The sequence below is a fragment of the Atractosteus spatula genome, chromosome 14, assembly GCF_055471065.1.
Source record: "Atractosteus spatula isolate fAtrSpa1 chromosome 14, fAtrSpa1.hap1, whole genome shotgun sequence".
NCBI classification, from domain to species: Eukaryota; Metazoa; Chordata; class Actinopteri; order Semionotiformes; family Lepisosteidae; genus Atractosteus; species Atractosteus spatula.
Window position 1 is genome coordinate 22,598,402 of NC_142719.1, and position 12,870 is coordinate 22,611,271.

The 12,870-nt window shown below is 40.9% G+C and overlaps 1 protein-coding gene across 1 annotated transcript in view; it reads right to left on the reverse strand.

The window, feature by feature from the left end:
- The window catches only part of LOC148820910 (complement C3-like), a 110,489-nt gene that overhangs the window by 27,317 nt on the left and 70,302 nt on the right, over positions 1-12,870 (reverse strand). Inside the window, exons 24-25 of the mRNA XM_088931600.1 lie at positions 4,768-4,971; positions 2,793-2,868 (exon numbers count right to left, since the gene is read on the reverse strand). Of these exons, the coding sequence (XP_088787726.1) occupies positions 2,793-2,868; positions 4,768-4,971 (280 nt within the window). The remainder of the gene's footprint in view (positions 1-2,792; positions 2,869-4,767; positions 4,972-12,870) is intronic.

Here is a 12,870-nt window from a genome sequence, read left to right on the forward strand (position 1 = left end):
TGATGATACCCTAACAATACTTGGCATTTATCTTTGAAAGGTAAACTATTAAACTTCCTAAATGTTTGCATGTTGGCCCCCTCTTATCACGCCTATTTTAAAGCACTGCTTGGAAATTCAGATCACGCAACAATTTTGCTTATCCCGATTTAAAAAACTAAAATTAAAAAATATCAAATCAAAAGTTAAATCAGTCAAGGTCTGGTCCCCAGAATCTATAAAAAGCCTGAGAGGGTGTTTTGAATGTACAAATTGGAATGTATTTAGTTCTGCTTGTGCCTCCGTGGATGAATATACTGATTCTACTACATCCTATATAAGTATTTGTGAAGAGGTATGCATCCCTACAAAAACTATCAAGACATATAGTAACAAGAAATCATGGTTCTCAAAAGAACTGCAAGATCTTTGTAGGAAGAACAAGACTTTTATTAAGGGTGACCGGACTGAATATATCTCATCTAAGTATGAGCTGTGCTCTGCAGTGAGGAAAGTTAAGAGCAACTACGGTAAAAAACTAGAGAAACAATTTGCTGACAACAACTTAAGAACAGTTTGGAGGAAAATTCAGTAAATAATAATAATAAAAAACTTTATTTTATATAGCGCCTTTAAAAGTCGTTTCTCAAAGCGCTTTACAGAATGACAACAACAATAAATAAAAAGAATACACAAGATAAAACACAATTACAATATACAGAGGAGATCCTGGATGGTGGTACTAACAAAAGCAGAGGGGTGAAGAATGGAACCAGTTAAGTAAAGGCTATTCTAAAAAAGGTTTTGAGTCCAGATTTGAAGGAGTTTAGAGAAGGTGACTCTGATATCCTTGGGCAGAGAGTTCCAGAGCTTGGGGGCATAACAGGAGAAGGCCCTGTCACCCATACAATGTAGACAGGCTTGGGGGACAGTAAGGAGACCAGAGATAGAAGAGCGAAGGTTGCGAGGTGGGGAGTAGGGCAATAATAGTTCAGACAGGTACTAAGGTACCAAGCCATGCAGACCAATTACAAGGAAAAAAACTGCCACCTTACTGGTTGAAGATCCAGTCCCAAATAAATGTACATTAACCAGTTTTATGTTCGATTTGAAAAACCTGATATGAAGGCTTCCTCATTACCTTAACTGTTGTCTACCCCTCTGCATCCTCCATTTTCCATCCATACCGATGAAATAAGAACAATCTTCACAAAACAAAATAAAAGAAAAGCCACAGGCCCAGACAATTTGTCAGCCGCAGCCCTCAGTTATTGTGCTGATCAACTGGCTCCTGTGTTTACCAACATGTATAATACTTCACTTTCTCAGCAGAAAGTCCCTCACAGTTTTAAAATATCCACTATAATACCTGTACCTAAATCCCCCAAAATATCTTGTCTCAGTGATTACAGACCAGTTGCTCTGACTTCGGTGGGTATGAAAGCCTCTGAGAGTTTAGTGCTTAAGTACCTCAAGCACTTCACATCTCTCCTGCTGGATCCTCACCAGTTTGCCAACAGAGCCAAAAGGCCTGTTGAAGATGCCATTAATTAACTCGCCATTGAAAATTCCAGCATTTGGATAAGCTAAATTCCTATACCAGTATCCTATTTTGGGATTTCAGCTCAGCAGTTAATACCATTAATCCACATAAATTATTCAGTAAACTGATGGACGTGAACATCAACCCTGTGTGTTGTTGGATTTTGGACTTTTTAACACATTGTTAACAGACTGTCAGGGTGAATAACGCAACATATTGCCCCCTGACTCTCAGCACAGGTGCTCCCCAAGGCTGGTTCCTTTCTCCATGGCTTTTTTCCCTTTTCATAAATAACTTTACATCTCGGGATAATTCTGTCTGGATTTTCAAATAAGCAGATGACACTACTATTGTTGGTCTCTTCTTGAATAATAATGAGACTTGTTACCGAAAGCAGATTGGTTTGGGAACAGCCTGGTGTTTGGACAATGATCTCCTACTCAACACTTCTAAAACCAGGGAAATCATCATTGACTTTTGACGTATCCAGAACACAAAACAATTTTCATTAATGATCTTCCTATAGAGATCACAAACTCCTTTAATTTTTTGGGGGTACATACATGAACAGTGATCTTAAATGAAGCTCCAACACTGACCACATAGTCAAGAAAGCACAGCAGAGAATGATTTTTCTTACAGAGTGAACAGGCAACTTCTTCTGCAATTCTACACAACCATAATCCAAAGTGTTCTGACAACCTCTACTACAATCTGATATGGGAACTTGGATAACTACTCAAATGGCAAACTGGAAAGGATTGTGTCCAAAGCTGCAAAAATTGTTGGCTGTGAACTCCCTTCCATTTCATCTTATTCAAGTCACACTTCCAATCGTGCCAAGAAAATTCATTTTAGACCCCTCTCATCCAGATCATAATCTTTTTCAGCTTTTCCCTTCTGGAAAACGTTTCAAATCCTTCCTCATAAGGACTGCCCCTTTCAACCTCAGTTTTTTTCCCACTGCCATACGAACTTTGAATTCACATTGAGCTCTGAATTTTATTGTATAATTATGCAGCTACATGGAAAGTGTTTACATATGTATGTGGCGATATTTGTTGTCTTTTGTTCTATTTAAATGTGTACTGTATATGTTGTATGTATGTCTCATCTGTGTTCCTTGCTGTTCCGAAAGCAAATTCCACCAACTACTGTTGTGTGACAATAATGAATAATGAATGTGTAATAACTTTCTGTCTCATTGTTTTCAAGAATAAGGAAATGTATAGAAGTAAAAAATATGAATCTGTACTTGACAAATTCATACCATGTGCTGCTGGGTCTGGCTAGCCATGCTGCATAGGAGTCATCCGGATGGCGGTAAGCCAGTTGTTGAGTATAACCTATGGAAAAATTTAGGAAAACAATGAGCTTGAAAGAAAGGAAAGATTACTATGGACCCTCTTTTTTCTTGAAAATGTTTGTGATTTTACAATAATGTTTCAATAAAAAAGGTAATCCACTTTTGAGGCACCAGTCAAAATGATTTAGTTTTGAGTAGGTAGAGTAGGGCTACTATAATATTCTCACCTGCATCCTTATAAGCCCAGAGAAATATAACTATTTCATAACTATAACATGTTACAATGCAAAAGACCACACACACCCAACTGAACTCCTGAGTGTTTACTTCTGGCAGTAGAATGAACCAACCACCTCAGAGTCCTAACCTATCACCCAGTGATCTTAAAGAATCACTTGGCAGTTTAAGTCTTGACCTTAAGAATCTGATGTAGACATCTGCTATGCCAAAACATCGGAAAAGTGACGAGTATACATAAACTACAGTGTCTTCTATATCTCAGCTTATATGTGGACAAGGGAAATGCTTCGAACATTATTTTCTAAGATTACTACACAATGTTTTTGAAAGATTCAGAAACTAATGACCAAAGAAAGAAACAAATCTATTGCATTCTAGTATATACCAGAAAATGTTATTAAAGACATTTAGGAAAATTCAAAGAAAATTAATGCTTACAAAATCAACCCCAAAACAACTAGATAAATTGAACTACCTTCATTATATGAAATCCTTTTCTAATTATGAATATATAATTTTAACACACATTTCAATAATTTACAAATAGAATTGTTCAAAATTAGGTAAAATGTATTGTTACATACTGTACAAAATCAGGGTGTCAGCATCCTGTAGGTGAGAACATTTAATTTCAAAGAAAAATCTAAATCTGAAAAGTGTTATATTAGCAGCTGACAACAGGCAAAATTAAATTTTAGTTATAGCTGCAGTACTGTAGCATTAAACTAAATTAATAATTTAATTTAGTCTGTGCCCAATACATGTATACGCCATGTACTGTATGGATGTTCATTAATTTGAATTTCTTCTGTGGAGCTATTGCATATGCTGAAAAAAATGCTAAATTTATGATAAGTGTTTTTAAGGTAAGATAAGATAATAAACTACTACTAAATAATAAAGATAAAATTACTTTTAATAAAGATAAAATTATATTAACACTCATTAGAAAAATGGACCAGACAATTTGAAGAGGCTTGGAGAATTCATTTAAATTCATAAATTATTTTTGTTTTCAGTCCTTAAACATTTGAATATTACTAGACATTTGTTAAGTAGTACTACCTTGTAGCCTGATTTAATAATTATAATATTTCTGGCCTAATCTAATACTTTGTTAAATTTGTATAGTATTTTTCATCCCAAAGTATCACAAAACATTTTATATATAGGAAATAGTACAGACACACTTGGGTGATGCATAGAAAAGGTTATGCACCAGCAGTCCCACTAAACCACAGATTAGGTACAGTAAATTTAGAAATCACTTCAGCAATAGAATTGTGGGAGGAATTTAAGGGTGCCAATTATGCACACCTAAAGCGTATTTTAATCTTATGAACAGTAACATCTTTAATGACAAGTACTCAGGACCTTGACTTAACATCTCATTTGTAGGATGGCTTTCCCCACAATACCACATCCACAGATGCAAAACTGGACTATTGATGTTTAACTTCTGAATCAGGGGAAACAGAAACTTCTGAGATATGATATGACTGCCTAACAAGAAAGGTTTCTTACACACAGTGCTTCAATAAGCAGCTCCTTTTCTCAAAAATATCAAAAAAGATATTTTTGAGATAAATGGTAGTTAATGTCTTAATTTTCTGTAGATATGCATTCCTAATGTGGTTTAAAAATAATAGTTTTGACAGTGACATTGAAAAACAGTTTTTGCAAAGTATATTTTTCTTACCTTTGTTTATATAATTAATTGCCTCAGCTCGACGCTCCAGGCCAACCTTTTCCCACTGTTGGGTGGAATCCAAGTAATGTGTAGCAATAACAGGTGAAGTCATGTAAATCATGTTCTGTTCTCCACACCCACTAGGCTGTGTAATGAGCCTGCCTAAGGGTTCACCACTAATGGCACTCTCAATAGTTTCAGTCAGAATCTCACCTGTTGAGGGAAACAAAGGTTTACAGTAAATCAAACTCATTGGCCCATTTAATTCATTTGATTACTAACTATTGTATACCAGAATCTAGATCATTGATATAAATTAGGAAGAGCAGGATATACATTACATGCAGTAATATATATTCCTCTAATTACAAAACCTCAAAGTGAACATTTAGCACTTATTTGTTATTTATTTTCTATCCATTAACAAGTTCCATCCATCCATTTTCTAACTACTTTATCCAATATAGCATCACAGGGGAACAAGAGACTATTCTGGCAAAAATTGGCACAAGATAGTATACACCCTGGACAGGATGCCAGTCTAGCGCAAGCCACACACACATATACACACAAAGCTAGGAACAAACAAGCTAGAGAACATACAAACTCCACACAGATCTGAAATTCTGATCTGGTCTGAAATTGAACCCAGGGTATCAACACTATAAAGGAGCTATGCTAGCCACTGCACCACTTTTGCCTAGTTCTCAACTAAATTCATGCATTACCTTAGTGACTAAAGTATGAGAATTATTTTTGAGAACTCTCTAGAATCATTCTACTGTATATGAAGCTTTATTTAAAGCTTTTGGAAATCTAAATTTACCATATCATAAACACTACTTGAATCTTTTCTGCTGTTAGTTTATCAAATACTTCAAACAAGTTAATAAACAATACCAACCTCTTCTAAACCCATGCTAAGTATTACTAAGAATGCTTTTATCATATGCATAATCTTCTGTTGTACTTATAATTATGATTTCCGCAACCTTACATTATTTTAACATGTAAAATATTTTATGCACCCATCCATGAAAAGGATGACTACAGATGCAGCCATTCAAAACGGGTGGGGTATTTCGCGGTATACCCCGTTGGGCGTGTCGCATCAAAACGCAGTTTCACGCAGTATCACGCGGTGTATCACGTCATTTGACATCCTACCTGAAAGTATCCGGAATCACCTTGTAAAACCGCCAGGAGGAGCCAATAAAGCTTAACCTCTCATGTACAGCATTTGAGCTTTTAAATTGAAACTGTGTATTACAGCATGTTAATCATCAGTCATTAAAAAGTTGGTATATTTTATGAAAGCAAGATTGCTCAGTTGGGCAAAAGTACACAACCTACCTTTATCATAAATATTTTAATTATGCAGAAATATTTTATGCATCAAAGCCTTTACCGAAGATATTACTCATATTATTAATAATGAATGACCTTGGACAAGCTGTAAACTCAAAGTAGTATGCTGGTCCACATTATTTGTAACTGTCATTTTAAATGAAAAGACTTTATTTTTTTGTCGACAAAAAGTAACACCACAGCATTTCATTTATCTAATTAACAAGGAAGGGACATTGGCTAGCCAATAGGATATAGGAATAAATTACTTTTTTTGTTTATTTCTTTAGCACATTTACTTGAATTTCCATCGATTGTACAAGCACTGAAAAACTGTCCAATCCCTAGTTCGTCGGGCATTTTCTTTTAGTATAACAGACATAAAAACTCCCTTGCTTTTAACAGAGCGTTTCATAATTTCTAACAATGAAAATTATTAAACTGCGACACTTATCATTCAACCAGAGCTCAAAAAAACAAAAACTGTTTTAAAAGATACTTGTACCAGATACATGAGAATCCAAGCTTTTTTATTTATGCTTTCTTATCTACGCTAAGAAGTACTCATTAAAATTTATCACACAGTAACAAGTCAAATTTCAGGGGCGTCCATATACCAGAGATTATGGTACCGCTTCAGAAGGGTGTCAGCTAGTCAGATTCCAGGACCGGAATTATCTGTTTTATAATCGAGAATATGTAAGCACGTATCTAAATAAATTAATAATGATATTAATTTAAGGATCTAAATTTCTATATGTATTCTTGTGTATTAGTACTTGTGTGTGTGCGTTGTTTGAGTTATACCGCAAGGTTGGATTCTAAAGCCATTAAAAGAATAATTTTGTGATTTACTGCTACAATTAATAATTGTCCCAGTAAATGCCCAAACCCTACAGAACTGGTGCCTTCAGAGAGCACACTACATTAATTTGGCGTCCCTGGGTGGGCGTGGCAAGACTGAAATGAGTCAACCAAGCTAAATAATTCATATAAAACGATAATACAGTGTGTGCTGAAAGCCGAAAGGAAAAAAGTTCCCCTTGCTCTTTTAGCAGTGCTTGATTGTTTTGTGATCTTTTGCGATCTACCGGGTTGATTGCATATTTGATCTTGTGGTTTTCTGTGGTAGAACTGTGATTTCGTACTTAAAAGTAATACTCTTTAAGTTTAACGATGGTTGCTATAAGGTCTGAATTCGAGTTGCTATTAAGCACTCTCTCTAGCAGCGACAGGTCTGACCACGATCTCCGCCATATCTCCGTTAGCTGAGAAGCTAGAAGAATAAATCTCCATTCTCTGAGAGAGCTAGCGAAGGACATAGAGAGATTTGACCCCGCAGTGTCAGAGAATAATATCAAGAGTTATATTCAGGACCTCAGGTATACCCTGCAGTACCTGCCAAACGCCACAGAACAGGAGAAAGTGTTTCTGGTCAGGAAAACTACCAGCAGAGCCGTACATGAGTGGATGGCTAGCCAGATGAAAGAAGTCTGTAATAATTTTGAGGAGCTGTGTCAAGCACTTATCCAAGAAAACAGTGCGTTTATTGACCCGACTGCTGCCATAGCCGCCACCCTTAACATTAAGCACGAGTGAGCCGAGTCCCCTCGCGAATATTACAAGAGGCTTAGACGAACTTATTTTGCAGGGCGAAATGATGAGGGTTGCGAAGAGAACACACATTTCAAGGGTTTATTCATTGCGAATCTCCACCCGTCAGTCAGAAAGATGATCTTAATGCATACAGATGCACAGACCATGAAAATGACTGCTATTAAGAGATTCGTGCAGAAAGCCTGGGAGTATGATGTCCAAAGTCGCTCTGAGCAAAAAGCTGTTAAAGCGACTGTGTTCACCGTCAGAGCCAGCAGGGTTAATTCCCCCCTGCTCGAAGGAGCACAGGCTCCTGAGCTGGCTAAGCCCCATTCCAAAGCAGGCACACAGGACCGCACCCAGCGTCCTAAGTGCCATGAGAACACCGGGGGAGGGAAAGAGCTAGAAAAGGCTGAACAAAAGGATTCAGTAGCCGCCCGCCTGGCCATGCTTGAACAAGCTTTATTAGGACAGGGACAACCGCTCCCCAAGGCTGCCGGAAGCGTGAATGAGCTGATACTCTCCACTGTAGGAGGCGGAGACCCGCCCCCTCTCCCTCCCTCAGTCTATCTGATTGAGTGGAACGGTTCCTGCCTGGATGAATTCAGCCACTCCGAAATGAGTGCTGACTCCACCCCTGAAGTCACAGAGCAGGCAGTAAAACAGAGAGGAAAAGCAGGAAGCTTTTACCTCGAGGCTGCCATGGGAGATGTCTTACACAGTGAGACACTGATTGACACTGAGGTTGAGAGGTGTTTGATGTCACACGGCAAGCTCAAACGGGTAGAAAAAGAAAAGGACATGCGACTCAGAGTGGAACCTTTCTGGTGGATCACCAGAAAGGCAAAGTGTGGAAACAGGTCAAGGCTCCTAAGCCTTCTGTACAGAAGGAAAGGGGGGCCAAGAGGCAGACTGTGCTCACACAGTGCCCACCGAACACAGAAGCCCATGTGGAGATTCCTTCTGTTCCCTCTGGACAAGAAATAAAAATATTATCTTGTTTCCCAGATATACAGGGAAGTTGTGTCGTGGCCGAGGTCCCAACAGCCTCCCTGCCACAGGAGAGGTGCTTCAAGCAGCCGCCTGATCCACCAGGTAAAGCAAACCCCTTTTACATCCCTAAAGAGGAGCAGATCTCCCCACCTGGTGATGAGAAGGAGCTTTCCCTTTGCACCCTGGCACCCAAGAGGGGTCAGGAACACCATCCCGCAGTGGTGGAAGGGATCCAGATGGCAGGAGAGCAGGTTGGTGATGTAGCCCTCACCCTTAGCCCTGAGAGGTCCTCTATTAGTAAGGATCTGCTTGAGCAGCTGTCGCAGGGCCACCACCAGGTGCCCCTGGTGCAACATTCACAGGTTAGACAGGAGGTCCAGCTGGACGCTGAGACTACTGTGCTGTGGACACACCTGATCCCAGATGCCGATTCCCTCTGCTGTGACCCAGGGAACCTGCAGTCAGGTAACATTATTTCTCACAACTACCAGGTAGTGAGTGAGACTGACCTGATTGTTCCTGCCTCAACGGCAGGGTTGCCAACACACCCAGTCCCCCAGAAGGGACAGGGAACGAAAGCCGAGCCGGTTTTCTTACAGCCACCAGCTCAGTCTGTCAGTCTGAGTCTGACCAACAGTGGTTCAGCCAGACTGGAGCTGGATGGTCAAGCCACCCGCCTGCCAGTGCAGGACATCGCAAAGAGGGGTGTCAGAATCCCTGCCTGCACTGACATGGGCCTGTTGGGTGATAGTGAGTTCAAAGACAGTGAACTAGCTATCCCAGTGCTGGGGCAGCTCCCTGAACCCCTAGTGAGGGAAGGGGGGAATGAGCAGGTGTCCTACACCTACCCCCAGCGAATGATTGTAAACATGCCAATAGAGGGATTCCTCAATCAGGAAGTGTGCAGGGTGGACCGGAACAGTGAGAATGGGGTAACAATCCCAGATCCCTCAGGTGCTCCAGATGACCACTCAGCCGAGGGTCAGGCATGCTCCACCGCTGCACCGCCCCCTGCTGGGTTCCTAGAGCACAGGCATGAAGAAATCAAAAAAGCAGATGCCCTGGAAACGGAGGAGCAGCATCAGCCGCTGCGTCAGATCTCCCCAGACTTCCAGGATGTTGGTGCCCAAGATGCCACAGGGCATACTGAGAAAGACACCATGTACATGCTGCGCCAGCTTAGAAAGGCGACAGTCACTCAGAAGGAGATGACTGAGATCAGCCACCCTAAAAGACTTTTGGGAGGACTGATTGCTGCCGCCACTGTTGTGCATTTGCTCTTTTTGTTAGGTTAGTTTGTTACTGGCACTCTCACCCTGACTGCCTCAGAGATGCCAGAGGGTAGTGACAGACTGTATCGACAGCAGCAAAAGTTGGAAAGCCTAGGGAAAACCCTACAGGCAACTTCCTATGCAACAGGGTTAAATCTTATTCCCCAACCAGTGGACATGATTGTCGGTGTTATACAGTGGGTTTATGCTTGTGTGCAACAGGCCAGAATGTTGACACAAGACCTGTTAAGGGAGCTTAGTGCCACTGTAGCCAGTCTAGCCATGGCACAATTCCCAACCCACTTGATTCCACTCTTCTCAGTAGAGGAGTATGTGACATTAACCACCCCATTGCTCATAGCTCACCCAGAAGGCAATCCAAGATTGAATTTGGTTCCAAATCTTGAGATGGGTATGGCTACCAAAGCTATCCATTGGCTGTGTCTAACTGATCCACCAATGAAGGGTGTAAAGCTACTAACGAGCAGAGGGAGGTTAATGAACCCCATGAAGAGCAGGTGGGAAGTAAATGGCTGGTCAGCACACCACATTTAACTGTCACTATGGCTTGTGACAGGCATGATACAGCTACCGCAATGCAGCTACCTAATCAAAACAGTTTCTTGTAAGTTCTCGAGGAGGCCATAGTACAGCATGGTGACTTAACACCAGACAACATAAGACCAAACGTGAGGTCGTGGATGCCTTCAGGTGCCACACTATTGAATTGGATAGAAATCCAAGAAACAGTAAGCCCTGAAGAGGTACAGGTAGTTAGTTTGCTTTAATGGAACAAACCTCCAAACCACCCTGGCAGGTGCCCAACACAGGTGTTGTGGTTCATCAGGGGGCTGGGAACAGGAACCGGTGTTATTGTAACACTGCTGCTGGGTAGCTGGATCATGACTGACAGTGTACTCTGAATGCTGTACTCTTACATCAAGATGTACTCCGGGTAGCACGAATGAGTCAAAGGTAGCATGTCAAAAGAAAGGAAGTTACTTCTTCCCAAATATCTGCCTACAGAGGTATCAGATACTGACAGTGAACTTCCTGATGTGTAATGCCTAGACTGAGATGATGTCTCCTACCGTGTTTATACATACTCCAGATGTTGTTCATAATGTTTGCATCCAATGCTGGTTCCGGTATGAATTCTCGAGGAGTAATGTGGACATTTAAGGTTAATGTTCAAATGACAAGGGACATCACTTAACTCTGTTTTGTTTTGAAGGCAACAATGCCTCAGGACCTCGTGACCTTCAAAAAGGGGGGATATGTAGCGGCAATGCTTGTTAATAAGACAGAATTAAGTGTTGCTGTGCTTTCCCAAATGAGGCCTCATCTCTCCCTTCATCTCTGTGGTGCAGCCACAGAGAAGCTATTCATGCAGGCTGATTTAAAGATGTTTTCTTTTGATAAGGGACAGCTCCCAAAGGGGGATGCACTTAGCTAAGCCTGGCTATCATGATCAATGGTCATCCATTGGCGCCTATCTGTCTAGGGAGTGCCAGATGGACATCTGGACTGCATTCCTAGGTGTCAGGAGTAAATGACTCATATCTCACCTTGATCAACCAATCAGGGACTGGTAGGGCCGAGTAACCCACGTGGGACTCTGATGCCCATGGAACTTTCAGCCAATGAATGAGCTGAAGTTCCTCCAGGTAAAAACAGGCAACACAGAGCTCCAAGAGAATTCTGTGAACTTTTTCGGACAATTCTAAAGGGAATTCAAAGGAGAATTCCAGGGCAGGACAGCCCAGGAGCAGAAGGCTCCTCCTGACCATCCTGAGACTCAGCCCGGACAACCACGGAACGGCCAGTGTGTCCGAGTGCCAGAACTTTGCTTTGTTCTAAGAGTCTAGAGCGGAGGTTGCCAGAGAGTAACCAGAGGATCCACCCGAGGTTAGCATCAGCAGCAAGCCTCGTGAGCAGGTCGGAACTGTGGACAGCTGAATCACTATTCAGAACTAGCGCTTCATCAGGAACGAACCGGTCCTCTTCCTGACTTGCTGGGACCCACAGTCATCTTTTCTCCTGTGCACAAATTTTGCTAGTTAAAGCCAACACTAACTAGCCGGTCAGTGAGCATCAGCAGCGCACCGTCGCAAGCCGCACAGCACAGCCTGGCATGGAGCCAGAGAGCCCGCAGGAGATCTGAATCCCCAGAGATTGGATGAGTATTCAACTTCAGTGCATTACAGCTCGAGAATTCAATTGTTATCCCAACCAGTTGATATCAATTTAATTCCTAAGAGTTATGTACTTGTTTTGAGTATCCAATGTAGAAGTTATAACCAAGTTCATTTACGAAACGGTCTAAATGAATGATATACTGAACGTATGTCCTCTTGATATATGTAACTCTTCGTAACTGACTGAATATATACCTTTTGTATTCTGATAACCCTCTCGATAAGATCTGTTAGGTTTATATGCATATTTTATGTATTAATAAATGTATTCTTGTGCATTAGTACCTGTGTGTGTGCGTTGTTTGAGTTATACCACAAGGTTGGATTCTAAAGCCATTAAAAGAATAATTTTGTGATTTACTGCTACAATTAATAATTGTCCCAGTAAATGCCCAAACCCTACATAGCGCCTTTAAAGGTGGCTTTTTTTTAAAAAAAAACTTTTTTTAAATGCATTTGCATTTGCACACAGAGCAGTGTTTACTTGAACATGGAGATGCCATACTGAAAAATTCCTGCACACAACCATTGCAGCGGAATTTGCATCATTTGGCAGGGCTATGATTCATACAAGTGGTGGTGGATTTGGAGACAAAATGTATTTACATTGGGTTGCTGTAAGTGGAGCACTAATAAACCCAAAGCTCTACTTATTATTTTACAAGAGAATGCACCTGACAAGCTGGACAGTATGCTTCTCAAAGCGC